This window comes from Cebus imitator, unplaced genomic scaffold (assembly GCF_001604975.1).
Source record: "Cebus imitator isolate Cc_AM_T3 unplaced genomic scaffold, Cebus_imitator-1.0 Scaffold27, whole genome shotgun sequence".
Classification (NCBI taxonomy): Eukaryota; Metazoa; Chordata; class Mammalia; order Primates; family Cebidae; genus Cebus; species Cebus imitator.
This window is the reverse complement of record NW_016107342.1, coordinates 11,451,850-11,473,225: the sequence shown is the minus strand read 5'-3', so window position 1 is coordinate 11,473,225 and position 21,376 is coordinate 11,451,850. Positions and strand designations below refer to the sequence as shown.

Genomic DNA, 21,376 nt, shown 5'->3' with positions numbered 1-21,376 from the left:
TATTTTATGATTAACATACAATGTTACGATAAGTATGTACACAAATGAGCACTCAGCATGGATAATAGTAGATAAAACTCTAGAGAGGCATAGAAAGGGCGAGAGTTGAGTCCCTGTTCTTTGACTTTATTAGCACTGTGTAACCTTTGGACAGATCATTAACCAAGAAGTCCCTAACCCTGGCTGCACACCAGGCTCATCTGTGAAGCTTTTTAGAAACTCCGAGTCCTGGGTCTCAACCCTGAACTACCAAATCAGAATCTCTACAGTTCCTTTCCTTTATTAAAAGCTTGAGCCAGAGTGGAAAACCAGTAAGTTCTAATCTCCCTTTCCTTGCTTATAAAACAACAATTGACAGAAGAAAATGTAATCACATATAATAAAAATTAATGTCTCTGGCCAGGTGTGGTGGCTTACACCTGTAATCCCAGCACTTTGGGAGGCCAAGGTGGGCAGATCACCAGAGGTCAGGAGTTCGAGACCAGCCTGGCCAATATGGTGAAACGCCATCTCTACTAAAACTACAAAAAAATTAGTCAGGCATGGTGGTGCATGCCTCTAATCCCAGCTACTTGGGAGGCTGAGACAGGAAAAATGCTTGAACCTGGGAGGCAGAGGTTGCAGTGAGCCGGGACCACACCATTGCACTCCAGCCTGGGCAAAAAAAGCAAAACTCAGTCTCAAAATAATAATAATAATAATAATAATAATAATGTTTCTATAGTTTGCAAAGGGTTTTCAAATACATGTATAAATTTCATCTTCAAAACAACCTATGAGGTCAGTTTTGCCATTAACTTCACTTTCTAAATGAGGAATCTGAGGCTCTGAGAACTGCTAGGGCCCATCTAAGATCACACAGTCAGTATCTATAGAACAAGCACTTAAGATTTTGAGATTCCAGATCAATAGCAATGGTTCTTCCCCCACGGCTAGAAAAGAATCACATGTAGAGCTTTTAAAATGTACCCAGGCCTCACTACAAGCCATTTGCAACAGATTCTATGTGAATGTGTCCCCGAGGTTAATATGGTTTTGAATGTTCGACAGATGATATTAATATGCAGACTGGATAGAGAATTTCTGCCCTAGAATGACCAGAACAGGTTTGGAAAATATAAAGTTATAAAGTACAATACAGAAACAGTATGATGATTTTATCACAGTTTTGCTGATAATTAAGCATGAGTTCAGAGAGGAAGGAAATGATGCTTGAACACAGGGCTGGTCAGATCTAGGCTCAGGATTAGATTTCAGGTTTTCTCTTTCATGAACCAGCTCTCTTTCTATTGGAACTTCTCTGACTCCCCAGAGCCCATGGCTGCTCATGATTAGATTTACTATGGCACCAGTTACCTATTAACATCAATAGAAGTAAAGATGGAGCAGCATGGGGCAGAAAGAGAAGTCAAACTGTGACTCTGGACCCCACAAAAGCCTGGCTACCCACAGAAGCTCTGGGGCATCCAGGCCCATCACAGTTGTCTCTGGGAGGATGAAGATGGCTTGGCCTTGATACACTCTCTGCCAACAGTCATTGGCTGTGGGCTGTCTCCAAGAGTCTCTTGGGGTGAGGCGGCTCTCGTCAGCTGAGGCAAACCCTGCAGGAGCTGACCACTGAAGCTGCCTGCAGACTTGACACCTGGAAGCTGAGCAACAAGTCTTTCCTCAAAAAGAGACCTGCCCACCACATCAAGTGTCCACCACAGCACACCCTTTGTGGCATTCGAGTATGTTCTTCATGTTCATTTGAGAAGCAGCTCCCCCAGGACTCTAGGAGGCCTCTCTACCTGAGGAGACCTTTGAAGAGGAAGCTTTAGAAAGATGAACTACAAGCTCTGTAGTCTGAGGATGAGGGGAGTCTAGGATAGGTAGCGGAAGATGGAGACAATGAGCCTGCCTTTTATTTTTGCCTTTCTCAGCCCAGCTCATTGTCTCCATCTTCTGCTGTCTATTCTAGACTCCCCTCATCCTCAACAATGGCCTCTGCTGGTCATGGTGGCTTCCCTGATGCAGCGTCCCAGACCTTCATCCATGAGGGATCCAAGCTCCTGTGTACCACGTCTTCTCAGACAAGAATTTCTGCCCTGTTCATGACCCATCGTAATTGGTCAACAGAGAACTTGGAAGCCCTGTGTGGATCGTCTGGGTGTCACCCTGTCCCCCGGTGCAACAGCAACCTTGCCTCCTCCCTATGGTACCTATCTAGATAGTGACTCTGCCTTGACTGCTGGTGCCTGAACCCAAGAAGCTCCACGTGCCTAGAAAGCAGCAGTAGCTTAGAAGATATATGTATCAGTGATTCGATATATCACTCAAATACAATAATATAAACGGTTCTCTGACTGCCCATTTATTTTGCTCCACAAGATGCTATGTTCTGGTGACCATCTCATAATTCTGTGAGTCGGCCCCCATTGGCTGCCCCTCAGCCCTGCCACTTGTTATTAAAATTGCACCTACCTGGCTTTTAGCAACTAAGCCCCACCACCCAGCTTCTATTACCAGTGTCTCAGCATCCCCATTGCAATCAGTGAGCCTAGTTCTGTAATAGACTTTCCTACAGTCAACCCTCATTTACAGAGTAAAGGCCCCTGTAATCACATACAACTTTTCTGTAGAATATCAATGGTGCTTAGCAACAGCCCTTCAATTTCATTGACCTTGGAGTTACTAGCCACAACCTCCCACTATCATTTCTAAATTCCTCATACATTACGCCAGCTAGTCTCCTCCACAGATCTAATGTCCTAATTCACCACCAGGGTGAGTTTTCACAATCGGACTACCACCTTGTGCCAGGACCCGTCTGCATTCCACCTGCCACCATTGATGGATTCTTCATTGCCAGTCAGGCTGCAAGTGACCCAGTTCCAAATCCCCATCTTATTGCTGGCTTTCTGGGACCACTCATAGAACCATTAATCATAGGTTTGGTTCACCAGAAGGAGCCCCCAAAACAGTTTGGCATCCATGGCATTGTTAAAGGTTAATCCCTGTGGAAGGAAAAAGGTGTCAATAGGATTAGGCAGAGGAAGAAGCTGAACTGAAGTGCAGACTAAGGAAATCTTCAGCCAGACCCACAGGAAGCTCTGGGGCACACACAGCCTGTCAAAGTTGTCCCAGAGTGGGCAGAAATGGTCCAGCTTTTATATTGACAGACAGTGGGGGCCAGAGCACTGGCTCACACCTGTAATCCCAGCACTTCAGGAGGCTGAGGTAGGAGGATCGCTGGAGGCCAGGATTTGAGCCCAGCCTGGGAAACATAGTGAAACCCCATTTCTACAAAAAAAAAAAAATTTAATAAGCTGGGCATGGTGGCACACACTTGTAATCCTAGCTACTGCTACTCAGGAGGTTGAGGTGGGAAGATCGCTTAACCCCAGGAATTTGAGCTTACAATGAGCTATGATTGTGTCACTGCACTGTAGCCTCGGTAACAGAGCAAGCCTTGTCTATAAAATAAATTAATAAATAAAATATATGTTGACAGATCAGTCAGCGTCTTTGAGCAAGGAGGCTTATAGGTATTGAGGCAAACCCTAAAGAAGACAGCTGGCAGCCATCAGCTACCCCTGCAACTATGCATGGGGTCCTTCCTTGAAAGGAGATCTGAGTGGCCCATCTCTGCAACCAAAGCAACTACCATAATAATCAAATTGACAGAGGTACCAATGACCCCTTAACAGCCTAGAGACTAAGAGCCTCTGTTATAAAGCTTAATATAATGCTTGATAGTGGTCCCTAAAACATGAAGCATTTCACGTAGCAATTCTTAGAACAGGTGATCACAGTTCTACGTGCCGGACGATAGAATCATGAGTTAGCCCAGCATCCGTATTTACAGGGACATATGCAGAAACTGGCACAATTCATTCCTTCACCGTAGTACAGATGATAAATTTATATGTGTAAATGCAAAATAAATTATTTTCTATCTTTAAGCAAAGTATTATATACATTTTGAAAGGGTTTATATTTCTGCAGATGCATCAAGCATTTTACCAAAAATAAAATTATACGGTCAAATTTTAGATGGCAAAAAAAAAAAATGGCATCATTATCTTTAGCTTCAATCCAACCACAGTATAAAGCAGATAAAAATTACTCTCTATTCTAAATTCCTCTCACCAGTTTTGTTCAAATTAGGTACATGTTGGAAACTCATCATCAGATAGTATATGGGAAGGAAAGACACACTGAACAATTACAGGCCCTTAAATTCTCAAATAGTTGCGCCTTTTATTTTTGCCTTCACCTGCTTGTCCCCTCACTGTACATATGAAATTTAGGTGTGCAAGAAATGATTGTGCCAACATTAAAATTAATTTCTCTGTCAAGACGTGATTCTTCCAAATAACTTAAATTTGGTCAATTAAGACGGTCTTCCAGATTTTTCCTGGTGATGTTGTTAGTTCTGGAAGGCTATGTAGAGCCGAAGCATTTGGTGGAGGGGTAGAAAGGATATTCATTAATAGAGCATTTCAACAAATACTTATTGAGCACTTAATACCATGAAGCAAACACTAATCTTAGTCTATGGATATAGCACTAAGCAAAAACAAAGTCCTTGTGCTTAAGGCATTTATATTCTGCTGGAGAAACATAATAAAGCAGATTAGCAGCAGAGAAAGTATCTAGCTCTTGCCACCTCTGCAGGCTAGTCCTCATTCCCTTTTTATTTGCAGTCATCTTCCCCAACTTCCATTCCCAGGTCTGGATCTTTGTCACTTTTCATGGAATACTCTGAAACTATCTTTGGCCACCCTGCCTGGATGTACAAGGCAACAATTTCTACTTAACTACTCCTGGCATACTAGGTGTAGGCAGCTCTGGAATCCTGCCATACAACTAGGTCTTCCCCAACGAGAAGAATATGGGTCTGTCTGATCTCAGGATCCTCAAATCTTCTAAAACCCTGCACTCCCAGGGAACGGGAGTAGGAAGAACCAGGGCCTGAGCCACTTACGTGGGACCTAATCAAAGTCTCACCTTTCCTTGACCTTCTCACCCCAAGTCCAGAAAATCTTTCTCTAGTCTGGCAGCAAAGTAGTCTGGGTCTTCATCTACCTTCCAATCTACTGATCCGTGTTTTGGCTGCAGCTCTGAGGCCTTTGGCACTTAGGCTTTTGAAACTCAAAAGCACAGTCCTTTGCAACTCAACTGCCTTGCCTTGTAAAAATTAAAAGCACTTCTGCTTTTCTGCTGTATCATCCCTGAACTGAGGCCACTGTGCTGCTGACTGAACCTTGGGGAAAGGCCCAAGGTACAAAGAAGGATAGAGAAGACGCCTTGTCATTATATACTATCTCATCTTATCCCCAAATGACACTTTGACTTTCCCAGAATGGCCATTCTTTCATCATTAATCTGGCAGCCTAAACCACACTTTAAAGATTGTTCAAACTTCCATCCAATACAGGAATCTCAAACATCCTGCCTGAATACTTCTCTTGATGGGGAGCTCATACCATTTTTTTTGGTATAAATTATTTAATATCTTTGATAGGTGCTCCTAATGCTTTGCCAGTACCAAGGGGGAAAAAATCTACACTAAATATTAATAGTGGTAATATCTAACTGGTAGAATTATGAGTGATTCCTATTTTATCTACATTTTCTAAATTTTCTATAGTAAATGTAAATGCATTACTGTTTTGAAGCAGTCTTTTCTATTTTTACAACACTAATTCTTCATACAAAGGTAAAATTCGTCTCTGGGCCAATTCCAGTAACTGGATTAGAAGAGGAACATTGACCCTTTCATGTCATGGCTTTTTGCATTCAGTCATCATGGCTTCCCTAACTATTCTTCCCCCCATCCCGACCCCCCCCCCCACCAAACACCTTCAGTTCCTGAGCTTTTCCATTTAGGAGCCACACTGCTGGGCACATTCACCTTGGGGCTCACTAGTTTTACAGCATCCATCTTAAAGTCACTGAAGAAAGTGTCTAAAACTGGCCAGGCATGGCGGCTCATGCCTGTAATCCTAGCACTTTGGGAGGCCGAGGCAGGCAGATCACCTGAGGTAGGGAGTTTGAGACCATCCTGGCCAACATGGTGAAACCCTGTCTCTACTAAAAATACAAAAATTAGTTGGGTGTGCTGGTGAGCGCCTGTAGTCCCAGCTACTCAGGAGGCTGAGGTAGGAGAATCGCTTAAACCGGGGAGGTAGAGATTGCAGTGAGCCGAGATCTTGCCATTGCACTCCAGCCTCGCCAACAGAGCAAAAGTCTGTCTCACAAAAAAAGAAAGAAGGTGTCTAAAACTTATTTTTCCTCAGAAAGTAAAATTAAACACATACAAATTGAATTTGTAAACACATGCAAATACCCAAATTGTAATTGATTCTCCTTTAACTATTTTACAAACTTTTAAACAAGGAGACAATTTTCAAAAAAACTGCTAAGGATTTTATGTAGGTACCCTTAATGAAAAGTAAAAGTGCTCTTCTCTTCACCTATATGAAAAGGAAAAATAAAAGAGAAGTTGAGGAATACTCTACATACTGAAAATATTCCTTTTATGTTTATCTAACATCACAAGGCAAATATTTAAGTACCATATATTCCACTAATATCTTATAATTAGGTGCATTATTCTGCTTGGCTTAATTAATGCTGATCCATGCACAACACTCAGTATTCTGTCTAGAATGTTACTAGCACATACTAGTTTTTGAACAGCTACATTGGACAAATTTAGGTAGAAAATAATTACAGTCTTACAATTTTTTTCTTTCTAAAAGTACTCCCAACATAATATATTTTCTAGCCTTTCTCCCCTAAACGCAGAGCAATGCTTTCCCAGGACATTGATATTATCAGTGGTTAATGGTATATCAGCAGAGCCCAGGGAATAAAAATTAAGAATTCTTTTAATGCTGAAACAGTTAAATATGAATGGCTAAAACCATTTTAAAAGCATGAGGAAAAACACCTCAAAAAAATAACTGAAATAATCATTTTGCTAACAGGGCATTTCCATTTACAATGAGAAATGAATGTTTTCAGAAGTTTTTAATTCTGTGTGAATCTGGAGAAAAAGGCAATACATGTAAATTTGGTTTTTCTTCCATCTGAACACCCTTCTCATATGTGCAGATGTATCCTTAGATGTGAATGAGGTGATTAAAAAAATCAAAACATGTCACCCAAGACTTCTTGCTGACTCTGACTCACTTTTCTCCCAAGTCCTCCTCAGGTCTCAGGCCTCTCCATTAGGAAGGACTTTGATGTCAAAACTCAAAATGCTTGGATCTTAGCTATTTGCAGAAAGTACATATATATATCCCAGAGTAATAAAGATCTGCATCTTAATCTACGCTCTGCCACTTACTTCCTGTGTGGCTTGAATCAAATTTTTAGTCTTTCTTAGGCTCATTTTGTTCATCTGGAAAAGTTCACCTGAAATTTTTCTCTTACTGCTGAACAAAAGAAAAAATGGGGAAGAGAAATATCCCATTATACAGTAGCCTCACAGTGATTTAAACAGCAGAATACTGGATCAAAATACACAGAGAGGCCAAGCACAGTTGCTCATGCCTGTAATCCCAGCACTTTGGGAGGCTGAAACAGGGAGATCACTTGAGATCACAAGTTTGAGACCAGGATGGCCAATATAGTGAAATCCAAAGTCTACTAAAAATACAAAAAACTAGCCAGGTGTGGTGACACATGCCTGTAATCCCAGCTACTTGGGAGGCTGAGGCAAGAGAGTTGCTTCAACTTGGGAGGTGGAGGTTGCAGTGAGCCGAGATAATGCCACTGCATTCCAGCCTGGGTGACAGAGTGAGACTCTGTCTCAAAAACTGTGTGTGTGTGTGTGTGTGTGTGTGTGTGTGTGTGTTTACATATTTTATACACACATATATTTAATATCTGATTGATTATATAAATTAAAATATACATACACAAAAAATATGTATGTGTATATATATGCATATATATACACACTTACATACAGAGAGATAATCAGCACAGTAGGGTATACTAGGGTGTGTGGCTAAGTGCAGGCAAACTGCACCAAAAAAGGCAGTATCACAAATCAGTGGAGAATGATGGTTTATTCAACAAATGTCATAGAGAAAATTAGCTGGCTTCCCAAAAATAAGTAAATTTAGATTACCATCAAATTTCACACAATAAAACATACTTACAGTGAATTACATTATATGCTTTTAGAAACTATTTAAAATCATTTTTAAAAACAAGAAGACTGATAATAGTTATCTGATCTCTTTAAATGGATGAATTTTATGATAATAAAAACAATGATATAATCCAAAAGAAATAGTACTAGATATGACTGCGTAAGAACTTAAGTAAATGCAATTTAGAAACAAGAATTGGGAGAACGTATGTGCCACAAAAGTAATGAAAAGTTACTCTTAATACAAAAGAAACTTAGAAATCTACATATGCAAAGATTATATTGTAGCATTGTCTGTAAGTGCAAAGAATTAGAAGAAACCTAAAAGACTACCAGCAGAGAAATGGTTAAATAAATTAAGGTATTTCCATACTATGAAATGTAACAACTTTTTAAAAAGAATGAGGTATTTTTATATGTACTGACTTGGAAACATGCCCGTGATATATAGTTAAGGGGGAAAGCAAATTATAGCACATTATGTATTTTTTATTTCATCTTTTTTAAAAAGGAAAAAAATTATATATATATATAATTGTGATATATATATATATAATTGTGATATATATATATATATATAATAGGTAGATGGATAGATAGATGAGTAGAAAAACATCCAGAAGGAACACCCATCTGTTAATTATAGTTTTGAAGGAATCTGACTAGGAAACAGGGGAGGTTTTTACTTTCTACTTTTCAATAATTCCTATTAGTACATTTTTTTCCAAAAGACTATGTATTAGTTTTTCTGTACAAAAAGAAAAATGGGTTAAACAAACAAACATAAAAGTGTACGCTCTAAATGTGAAAGAAGGCAGGAGATGTTCACAGAAGTGAGACACACATGGCTGTGTGTTTGTTTTGTTAACTTCTTCCCCATTTTCTAAATTCAAAGAATCCTAAGTTCAAAGAATGACAGACTATTTTTCATGTATGGCAGTTATTTCTAAAAAGAATAATACCAAATTATACTACTACTAATGGGACTAATAGGCCCTCCCACATGTTATGTTTTAAGGAAAAAAGAGCCATAACTTGATAATCTGGTGCTGGTTCTCAAGGTGTGCATCCCAACCAGACCAGCAGTACTGTTACAACTTGGGAACTTGACAGGAATGCTGGTTATCAAGCCTCTCCACAGGCTCGCTGAATCAGAAATCTGGGGGTGGAGCCCAGAAACCTACCTTTTAATACCTTCCAATTACAACCATGAAGTGTAAAGTTTGAGAACCACTGGTCACGTTGTTACATTTCTATTATTTTACACTAAGGCAGGGGTCTTCAACTGCAGCATTATTGCCATTTGGGGCTAGTTAATTCTTTGTCATCAGGGCTGCCTGTGCACTGCAAAATGTTTAGCAGCATCCTTTGCCTGTATCCTCTAGATACCAGTAGCAATTTCCCACCCCACCTGTTCATGGTAATTAAAACTGTCTCCAGATATCGCCAAGTGCCTCATGGGTGAAGGGGTGGGGCTTAGGGGTAGGATACGATGTTGCTCCTGAATGGGAACCACTGCCTAAAGAAATACTCCAAAATGTAGAAGAAGAGAACATGGAAAGATTTTTATTTACCTCACTTATACTAAGAAAGCATAGGGCACAACTCATTCTCTTCCATATTAGGTAATGATGAAGTGATATATTTTACATATATAAGACATAGGAATTATTTCTGTTAGAAGTGAAAAATACCAGATGCAGAATTATATAAAGTACATTTTCTCAAAGTTGTGTGTAGATACATTATATAAACATTTCTATCATCTCTAAATTCTAGCAGTATCATTCTCCTGCTCAAGCCCCAAAAAATGATTTCTGTCACCCTTAGAAATAAGTCTCAGATTTTTACTATGACCCCCAAGTCCCTCCACAGCATCTCCTACCTCTTTCCCCTCACTCCCTGGCCTCCAGCCAGACTATGCTCTACATTCCTCACCACCAGGGCATTGTACCTACTATTCCATGCCCAGAACTCTCATTCTTCTGATATGTGCACCTCGACAGGACTCTGCTCAAATCCCCCTTCCATAGAGAGGGCTTCTCTGAGCACCCTAATACACGTAGCACTTCTTACCATTCTGCTCGTTAGCATTACCTGGGGGCTATTCAAAAATGAAGGCAGCCTGGCCTTGCCCAATATTAAATAAGAGAATCTCTGGGAATGGATTCCAGGCCATCAGGGTTTTTTTTTTTTTAAGCCTCCCTAGGGTCGGTGGCAGAACCATTACTTCTGTTTTTCTCAGCTTTTCTTGGAGTACTTCAGGGCCTGAAGTCACATTATATATTGCTTAGTGTATGGTTTGTTGTCTGTTTTCCCACTAAATTATAAGCTTCAGCTGGGCAGGGATGTTGTCTATTTTATTCATTGCACCATCCCTAATATCCAGAATAGTGTCAAACACATAGTAAGTACTCAATAGATTTTTATGCATAAATGATTACATCGAGTTACCAGTGTTTTTTTAATTATACTCTTCTAAGCTTTTCAAATTTTCTCATATAATGCATTTCTTTATCATCAAAAAAATTTAAAGCTGATTTTAAAATCTGCCTTTAAAATTTGTGATATATTTGAAGCACAGTGATTAGCACATAGAAGGTATTAAGAGTAACACACAGCAACTACTGTAAATTTTTCCTTTTGGTATTATCTACTGTGTCAGGAGTTTGGTTCCGATATTCCATTTTATCTGTGGTTGTTATCACCTTACAGAACACATATTCTGATGAGAAATACCTTATTAATTGAAGCAGATGGGCCACTGCTTTTTTACTTTTTAGTTCTCACGTCTTATTAAATATTCTAACTATTGCTTTAGAGATACTTTACAGTATCACTATAATGCCCAATCAATAAAAACATGAAATAAGTGAATAACTGCAAATGTTTCAATCTTCTACATTGAAATTAATGCAAAGAGTTTCAATAAATGGGAAGAATATGGCCATAGTAGTTATCATTACTCAACTGCCATATAATGCTCCTTTGCTATAATGTACTTAATAACTATATACACATAGTTTCAAAGCAATGTGTTTATAATTTTTTGCTTTTATTTAAAAGCAAAAATGTCAGAATACAGCAATAATTCCTATTTAGGATGATAGTTATTTTGGAAAATAATGTCATGATGTTTAGATATAAAATTGAAGACTTTTCTATTTGTTTTAGCCAATGGATATATAAACTGGCATATAAACATGGCTGAATTATCTTGAATGACCACCTTGAAACACACTAATGTTAAATGCAAAAATGCTTGTGAATGTTCTTCTGCTTTTGCAATACTTGAGAATGTTTCTGGCATACAATTATAACTTTAAAGAAGAAGGTGGAATTTCTGCTAAGTCCTCAATCTTATAAAAAGGCCAGTGTAGACAGCAGTATAGTTTGTGCAAATTGAGGGTAGGCAAGCATATGGTTAGCATGGATCCCCCCCCAAAATAGTTATAGCACATAGGAAACATAAGTTGAGCATATTGAAAATTTATTCTATTTTTAACAGCCTCTCTTTAGTTAAGTGGTCAAAGGCACAATTAACATTTCACATGCAGTGGCTGAGCTATATTTTGCAAGCCAGGTGTGAACTGATGGCAGGAATACATTTACCATCACTTTCTCCATTCCAGTAAAACTATCCTAAAGTTATGTGGGTTGGAAAATCATGGCATTCTACAGATACAGAGGAGAACGTTTCTAATACACCTTCATAACTTCAGAGTTGTCCTGCAGGCAATTATGTGGCTTCTAACACACTTTGCAAGTCACTATGGTAACAGCAAGGCACAAACTTGAAAGAAAGTTCGCATCCATAAATCTGTTTGGAGCTGAACTATTATTAAATGCTTTGGTCTTCTTAATTCAGCATTAATTTTTAGTTGTATAGTAAAGTTTTCTTTCAGTTCGAGTCATTTGGCTGTGATTTCATGCGACTAAGAAATTTCTTTGAATTAGCAATTCAGCTCATTTTTGGAAAATCTTACCCAGCATAAGGCTTTTTTGAGAGGATTTCTTTTCCGGGGGTCCAACATCTGTAGCACTGGATTGTAAATTGTTTCTAAAATAAACTTAAATTGATGAATCATTGTTCTTCCCATTTGGGCCTGACAAAAGGTAGCTTTTTTTTTTTTTTTTAATGCCATAAACTGTATATCACTTTTCAGCTCTTGCTAGAAAAATGAATTCTTAAGATTTTATAAACTTGAATTTTACTTAGTGGTATAGGAAATGCTTTTATTAGGAATGTATACAAAGTGCTATTTCATGAATAAATTCATAAAATCATAATTATTTTTGTCAGGCTATTTAATACTAAGTAGTATAAATAAATAGCCCTTCTCAAGAATTGAATTGGGGTCTTTTTTTCTATTAGTTAAGCATTCAGAGGCACTAAACTTTGAGCTCTTCATGTTGCTTAGAATCACGTATCTTTGCTATGATTTCTTGGGAGTAAATGGTAAGTCAATACACATCAAGAAGAATTCCCAAATGTTGACATAAGGTCTAAATGTTTTTGTGCCTTCTGGCCCACCATCAGCTCAGTGTATGTTAATGTCTCAGCCATGTCTTTCTCTTACCTTTCTCATTCGGGTTAGTTCTTTTGCCTTTTGGCCTCTGTTTTGTCATAAAAGGAGAGTTTCTTTCATCTCTTTGCTAAAAACAGGTTAAATGGTAGCTCAAAACTTATAACACCAGTCATGGAGTTTAAGAGCCTAAGGAAACCTAAGCCCTTCCAGAGAGGTGGAACTAGCCAGAATGACCACAATCTGACTTCTTTCTGAGTTAGCTGCTACAGAGCTGTGAAGCCGTGGTGGTGTAGGAGGATAAATTCCTAACATTTTGAGACTTATATAATGGTAGGTCCTTAGCAAAACACATGAGAGCAGCATTTCTTAATATACACTCTTCAGTGTTACTCAAAAAAGAGGATCTCTGTACAAGATTCAGGTAATTTAGGGAGAACACAAGTTAAAGATAGGCAAAGGTATTTTTTTTTCCTGCAGGACTTTTCAGAGCCTTTATTATGCTTTTGTGCATAATTGTGAATATCCAAGAAGAAAAGTGGCACTCAATTTTCTCCAAAACCTTTACTTTGGAATGCCGTTTTCGTGTGGCATATCAGAGAAATGGTGTTTTACGGAACTCATTTTATTGAAAGGTATTGCCAAAACCATGGTAAAAATCTGTATGGTTTCTGGATCAGATTCACCCCTCCAACAATACAACAACTCAACTGAAGCTCAAGCTACTTGAAGGACAACTGACTGTTTTTGAGAGTTTTGCATCTAAGACACTAAATTATTTTATTCCATGCAAGGCTTTTATTTCTTCCAGCAGCCTATATTTCTTTCCTACATATGTTTTACTAGTTTAAAACTTCAGAAATAATGGCATTTGCAATGCCCGCTGGTCCCCATAGTAAGAGTGAAAATTATATCTATCAATGTGAAGTTAAAAAAGAGAGATAAATACAATAATTAGATATAAAAAGAGTGAGAGATAATATAATTTTGCAGGAAAGTATTCTAACTATATTTTTGAAATTGTGGTTAATTCCTTCTGTGGCTCTAAATCAACCACTTAACTATTTAGGAGTCCAGCATGGTAGGGAATACATAAGTTTCCATTTGAATCATGACGTTTATAAAAGCATTAATATATTTTCCCAGACATCCCCAGTTTGGGGCCTTCTTTGCTGGAAATGTCTATTCACACATAATTTAAAATTTAATATGAGAATGTATTAGTCAACCTGAACTATATAGTTCAGTATTTGGTGACTTCTACCCCAAATTGATCTCTACCCTCACCTGTTCTAACCTAAAAACAATGATTTCTTAACACATGAACTACTGTTTGGTTGATATTTAGAATATAAATTGCCAATTTATATATATATGTGTGTATGTGTATAGATATATATACATGTGTATATGCATATATGTATATAAAATTTTGAAATAGTGAATAAGCAAGAAAGCCTACATTGTATATAATACTATATTTTATTACTAACTTTCTTAATGACTCTTAATTTTCCTAAAAGTTACTATAAGTAACTTGATTTTCCTACCTCAGGGAAAAAATTCCAACCTGCTGAAAAAATTTAACCTGCAATAATGCAAATATAACAGGAATACAAAACTATGTGTTATTTTTAAAATTTTACTTAAACGAGATTATTTAAAACATTCATAAGTTTTATTAAAAGCAAATGGAAAATGTGCAGGGAAATGAATACAAAGGATTCAGGTTTGAGGCGGAATTAATATTTTATATTTACACAGGCATAAAAGCACAAAATGAACATTTTTCCACAGCAAATTTAGGTAACATGCATTCAGAGAAATTCACTACAGGAGTGGAGTCTCCCACGATGGCCCAGTGTCCAAGATAGAGAAGCCTTCTCCCAAGGGGCACTCAGACATTCAGACACATGCTTCCCCCAGGGAGGCACACAGCTCTAGCCTCCAAATCTTCCTTCTATAACTGTATCTTCATCTCTTTCCCCCTTCAGACTTCCTTGGTTCCCTCCCCTACATTTGGCTGTACTCTGGTTTCTAAGACCAGGTCTTTTGCTGAGCTGGACAAATACAAAGAATGCTGCAGAAAGAGTAAATAATCTAGCCCCATTTCAGTTTTCTTGCTCTCCAAGGCCCGAGTCCTTCCGGAGAGCTGAGTTACTCCTCCACATACCTAACCTAAGCTCCTCCAAATCTATAGGCTCCTTCCAGATTCCACTTCCATAACCTCAGACTGTCCCTCCACTAATAAGCTCTTGGATCTCCCTTGATTTTTAGCCTCACCTTTGTGGATCTGACTCAGTTTTGGCTCCCAGATAACCTTAATCTCACTGTCTCTGTGCCAACTAAAATTATAGCCATAATTAAATGGGTAACTGTATCTTCAGTCCTCTATTTTTATATCATCCTTTTGCCCTTTCAGATTTCCTGGACTCCAAGTCCTAATGTTCTTCTACCACCCTCTTGGCCAAGATACCACTTTGTACCTTCAATGCAGTCTTGTTTTTGCTTCTACCTTCTCCATGGCCCATGACTTCCAAGCCCTGTTCTCTGCTAGGAAAATCTTATCAATTTAGACATTTGCTACCAATATGTAAAGTTATTAAAACAACTTTCACCTAGTAAGTACTCAACTGATTATTTATGTTACTTATCTCCATATTTGCCTCTAAATATATGTGTGTGTGTACGGAATGAAGGAGTTAGCATCATAAAAAGGTATTAATTTAAAACCAAAAGGGAAAAACCTGCATTACCTGTATTGACTTACTAATGACTTTCACAATATGCATGTCTGGGAGAGACTCAGGACAGATCTTAAACTGAGCTAGATGGGCATGTTAAAGAGAAGCAAAAGTCCATTCCACTTGCCATCTACAGATAGGAGGATGCTTAATTCACTCAATAGGATTTTGGCAAATGAAATAGCAAAGTGGCACAGCTACTTATATTCCAAAGGAAACTTTCAATGTGAAGCCTCAGATAATTCACTGATGCTCTAAAAACATAAGAGTCCCTTCCAGAAATGTACCCATGCCAACAGTGCTCACAGGTACAAATGTCCTCTTCTTAAAGCAGAAGAAAAGGGAATATGAGAAGCAGCATATCCTGAGTATTCAGTCTAAATTTGAGTCATTTTGCCCACAAGAAATCTACTAATCTAATAATCTAATCTACGGAGTCATTTTGTCCACTAGAAATTACAATTCTAAGGGGGAAAAATGAAAATTCAGACCTTCTTACAATGGATCATATGGTCATGTGGAAGGTGGCAGAGTGAAAAGCAGGCCCAGTTACTAGGTCCAGGAGGCATTACAGACACTGGCAGTGATGCTTCCACAGGCACCAGACCCAGACTGCCTGGGCTTGAACCCCAGCTGTGTGTGACCCTGGCCATTACACCACTTCATGCCTCAGTCTTCTCATTTGTTGAATGAGCTTAATAGTAGAAGCTACTTCATGGGATTGTTATGATGATGAAATGAGACAATAAAATTGCTTAGAACAATAGTTATTATCGGTCAAATATGGTTTTCAAACCACAGCACATGCCATGAGTTTGCTTGGTGGTGGGCAGGTACCAGGCAGTAGGCATGTGGCTTTGGCCCTGCTCAGTCTCTTTCAAGAGATGGACAGCATGGCCTCTTGGTCACAAACGTGGTTCTTCAGAGATTCAGGTTTATGAAGGGAAAAAAAAAATGCAACAGTCCCTGTTATCTGTGGTTTTACCTTCCGTGGTTTCAATTACCCAAAGTCAACCACAGTCTGAAAGTATGAAATGGAAAATTCCAGAAATATACAATTAATAAGTGCATTCTGAACAGCACGATGAGTTCTCCCACCTGGGGCATAACTCCTCCCTTTGTCTAGAGTCTCCAAGCTATCAGTACTCAGTGCCATTAGTCAGAGTAGCCCTCCCAGTTATCAGGTCCACTGTTGTGGCATCAAAGTGCTTATGTTCGAGGATTCCTCATTTTACCTCATAATGGCCCCCAAAGCACAAGGGCAGTGATGCTGGCAATACAGATTGCCAAAGAGAAGCCATAACATGCTTCCTTTCAGTGAAGGGGTGGAGGGTCTCGACTTAATAAGGAAAGAATAAAAATTGTATGCTGAGGTTGCTATGATTTACAGTAAGACTAAATCTTACACCTGTGAAATTGTCAAGAAGGAAAAATAAATTTGTGCTAGTTTTGCTGTTTTACCTCAGACTGCAAAAGTTATGGCCACAGTGCATGATGAGTGCTGAGTTAAGATGGAAAAGGCATTACATCTGTGGATGGAACAGAAACATGTTCTAACTGATGGCAATCTGGTTCAGTCCTATCCAAGGTCTCAGGCATCCACTGGGAGAAACAGGTGGGAGGAGGGATCCTGGAACATATTCCCTGAAGAGACGGGGGGACTACTGTAATGCCAGTCTTTCTGCCTCCTGTGATTCAGAGACATGTAGGCCCGCTTAGGCCAAACAGAGAGAGGCCTACTAAAGTCCAACCAACACAACCATGTTCCACACTGAGCTCTGAAGCCAGAGACCCCACAGTTTTGTAAAAAAAAAAAAAGTTCCTTTGCCTTGCTTTATTGTCTACACTCTTATTTCCCTTGGGTTGGGATGTCTGGTAGAATGAAGAGTTTGATATTTCTTAGCACCCTGTTCTTCCATATGCTGTCCTTATTTCCTTATCACTTAAACCCCACTCTTCTGAATTTTAATATAAAATCAAGTAGGCTTCAGCCATCAGAATAGTATTACTTTTTTAATTATCCGTTTCTGGGATAGGGCTTTATTTTCTTTTTTAGGAGTCCTGTGTTGGAACAGGCAAGTCATTACCATTAATAAAACCCAATCCTAGTGTTTCATTGATATTCCAGCTCTCCATAGGGTCCTCACACAAGCAAATACATATTTGATTCCAATGGGGCTCTTTTCCTGTGCAAATGCTACAGGATTCTGCATTTTATTGCAGCATAAGCTAAATTGGCTGTCCAAATGAATGGAGACACTTAGAATTTTGCCATATACCAAACTGTCTCAGAACCTATCTCCTCCACAAAACATATTCCAATCAGCATTTGCCAAGAATACTTTACTCAATGCTAATCATGAACAACTTAATTTTTTTCAGCCCTCATGTCTACCTTCAGCTATTAATTATGCAGATATTGTTCTGGGTATTTTGTTTGGATTCTTATGTATTTTTGCGTGCCACTCATCTGTCTCCTCAATTGTTGCTAAGCATTTCAAAGGCTGAATCATGTTAACTTCATTTTTGCTGTTTAATATAATTACTCATTCATTTCACAAATATTTGTTGAGTACCCATAATACCCAGGTATTGTGGCGGTAAAAAGTTGGACAAGGCAATGTATCCTTTCGCCAAAACGTATACATTCTAATTCCATAAAGTTTGTAGGATAAAAGATTAAATAGTGTTGTAATATAGTTATTTTTTTCTGAATGAGAAACCTTTTTTAAATCACTCCAAAGTACAATTTCACTTCAAACTCCAGTGGAAATTTTTTTTTCTCTCTCTCTCTCCACAGGATAGTGGCCAAAGCCTCCAAGAATCTCATGTCAACGCAAAGCTTAGGGATCGTATTTGGACCCACCCTTCTGCGAGCTGAAAATGAAACAGGAAACATGGCGATCCACATGGTCTACCAGAACCAGATAGCTGAGCTCATGCTGAGCGAGTACAGTAAGATCTTCGGCTCAGAGGAAGACTGACAGACAAGCTACTGAATACATTCACATCTGTCTTGATGCCTAATATTTTTACATTTCTGTAAACATATTTCTGAAATATTTTTTGCCTTTCAAGCGACAGATGCCTCATTTTGTGAAAACTTAATGATGAGTTTGTGTTTAAGTTCCAAACATTTGAATAAAATAATTGACAATATTTGTGTATATGTGTTCTACATTAACCCCTTCAGTGTTAAGCCTTCTAGCCCTTCTAGGAGCACATTATGCATAACTCGTGCTATTAAATAACAGGCAAAGAATAGCACAGATTCAAAAATTGCCTTAATCCTGCTCCAGGGCATTGGGTGTGTGGTTGTGTACGTGGAGATGTGAGTGAGTGTGGTTGAGAGTAGGGGTGCATGTGCACACATGTGCCTCCCCAATATCCACGCTGCCTTAGGCATGACTCCATACTCTTACTTGGACACAGAACACAAACAGGTAGGAGGGCAGAAGCTAATAATTTGTAAATAGAATGATGGAGATCAGGTTCACAACCAAAACAGATATATTTCATCTTTCCAGAACATTTTTGTCTATATAAATAGTCCATTTATTTGCAGTGCTATACAGTGAAATTTGTAAATATAACATGTTGAATGGCAATTTTTCTCAAGAAAAAGGACAGTTCAAAGCATGTGCCATTGAATTCTTTTATAAATACTATTTGTAGTCCCATAAACATACTATCTTATAAATTAGAAGCCAAATTAGTGCCCTGCAATTTTGATCTTTATATTACACAGGAATTGCATGACTGCTCATTTTTAATGTTAACATCCATTTTGAATCTTCATCAAACTGTATATCTTCCTTTTCCCTGGCTATGTCATTTTATGTAGAATTTTTATTATGCTTCTGAGGATGCTTTATTGGTGAATTACATTAAATCCATCTTGAAAGAACTTTTTTTAAAGGCTTTTTTTCATATGCCCTAAGGATTACTTGACTAGACTTAGATTGCTTTATCCATTTGATGGTTACTTTCAGTTGTCATGGATAAACAAAAGGGTAACTGTCTAGAATATATCAAACATTGTTTTATTTTGAAAAGCATGTTCTAGTTGAACACATCTCATACTGGTTTTATGAAAGTATTCTGCTGATAAAAATGTAGACTTATGTTTGACAGCTTTTTAATCAAATTCAAATGGAATAAAACTAATCCAGTGTGATAAAGAGTAAGTCTAGTTATCGATTTGTTCATAAAATGAAAAATAAAGCATGTAAATAAAATGCATAAAGCAGAGATCCAGAGCAAACACTTAGAGCGATAATCAGTTCCGCAGCATAGGCTGTCTGTCTAGATGGAGTATTCAAGGAAAAGGGGAGAGTCTGGTCAATAGACAACCAGATGTGCAGGCAGCTCCAGCATCCATGGAGCTGCCTGAGGAAGCAGAGGACTCCCTCGCCCCTCTTGAATGTCTTCATTTTAGCAATGGCGCCAGTCACTGGGCTTGTGGCTAAGAACAGAGAAGCCACTACAATACCTGCTGAAGTGCAGTTTCATCTGAAAAAAGTCACACGAATCAGAACCCCATGATCTGAAGTCACCAGTAACAGCGGGCTGGCAGACTTGCTAGCTTTAACCGATTCTTAAATGTAAAATTGTAATTATGCCTTTCAGAAAAACATGGAGATATGAAACAAGAGTTTCTGGCATTCTATTTCAAGTCCTTCTCATTTCCATGCCATTCCATACTCTCAATTAGGTCTTTCCCAAGCCTTTGATTACTTCCCTTTTTGAAGGGTTGGGGGAGAGCAGATTTACTTGTTCTAGCATTAAAATCTTATCCCTTCACACGTGTCCATCTTTAAACTTATTCTGGAAGCATCAGCCAGAGAGAAGCGGCACTGAAAGCCAAAGAGAAGTGGCACTACCTGCTTTGGGCAGGGACTCACAGCCCCTTGTCTCTGCTGCTTTCCAGATTTATAATCTTCAAAAGCATCAGCTTCTTGATTTTCAATCTGATGGGATTTAGCCTGATTCAAACCCCAGCTGTGTCCTGTCCCTGCCTGCTAAGGGCATTTAATTATAGAATGTTTCCTCTCCGGGGAAAAGGCCATTCCAAGGTGCTGAGCCAAAGTGCCCATCACAGGATCTGACTTAACACACTAAAGGAATAAAAAGGGTTACACCAAAAAGTTATTAGATTCTGTAACATCTCAAATACAGCAACGATAGACATATCAAGTCTTCCATGTTTAAAAGCTGAGATCGTAAGTATGCTAGGTTGACTAAGAGGATACATTTCATAAAACTGGTCAATATTCTCCAGCAAGAAGTCATGAAAAGCCAGTGAGCATTTCTTTATAACCTAGTTTGAACTATGCAAAATTCTAGGCATTAGTGACACAAATATAAAATTAGAGAAATATTTCTACTCTCTGTAGTTTCAGTCCAATGAGGGAGACTATCCCTAATAATTAATTACAGTTCAATACAAGATCAAGTGCCTTAGCCATCTTGGTAAGCATGTAGACCCAAGATTCAGTACCTATACGTAAAGATGCTCAAAACATATTGTTGAATGAATGGGCAAACGGAACAGAAGCTATTCCGGAGATATCAACTATGGTCAGTGGTTGACAGAAGACCAAAAAACTCAGTCACAGTAACTGTCCTCTGATTCTGTTACAGCGTCAAATGAGGCTTCATTGGAAAGGTAACCTTTTCAATCTAATCTTGACTAATGAAGACTTACCAAATAAAAATGCTGAAGACGTACCAGGAAGGAGGAATGGCATGAACAGAGTTGTGAAAGACCTGACATCTTCAAGGAAAAGTGAGAAGCTCATTGAATAAAGGGTGAAGTGCCTAGCAATTTCAGAATATGAAGCTACAGAAAGATGTTGGAATCAGATATAGACCACAATAAAATACTCAGATTTAATCCTCAGGCCAAAGGGATTCCATTGAGGTTCTAAAGTCAGAAAGCTGTAGAGAAACTT

At 38.5% G+C, this 21,376-nt stretch overlaps 1 protein-coding gene across 4 annotated transcripts in view; it reads left to right on the top strand.

The window, feature by feature from the left end:
- Positions 1-18,581, top strand: part of ARHGAP15 (Rho GTPase activating protein 15) — a 640,576-nt gene extending 621,995 nt beyond the window's left edge. For 2 of the 4 annotated variants that reach the window (XM_017523184.2, XM_037736629.1), the window contains one exon: positions 18,223-18,581. In XM_017523184.2, the coding sequence (XP_017378673.1) occupies positions 18,223-18,406 (184 nt within the window). In that variant the 3' untranslated portion in view covers positions 18,407-18,581. Of the gene's footprint in view, positions 1-1,960; positions 3,260-18,222 lie in introns of those variants that run through there. The other 2 variants (XM_037736627.1, XM_037736628.1) reach the window with 2 other exon arrangements.
- The last annotated feature ends 2,795 nt before the right edge of the window (positions 18,582-21,376 follow it).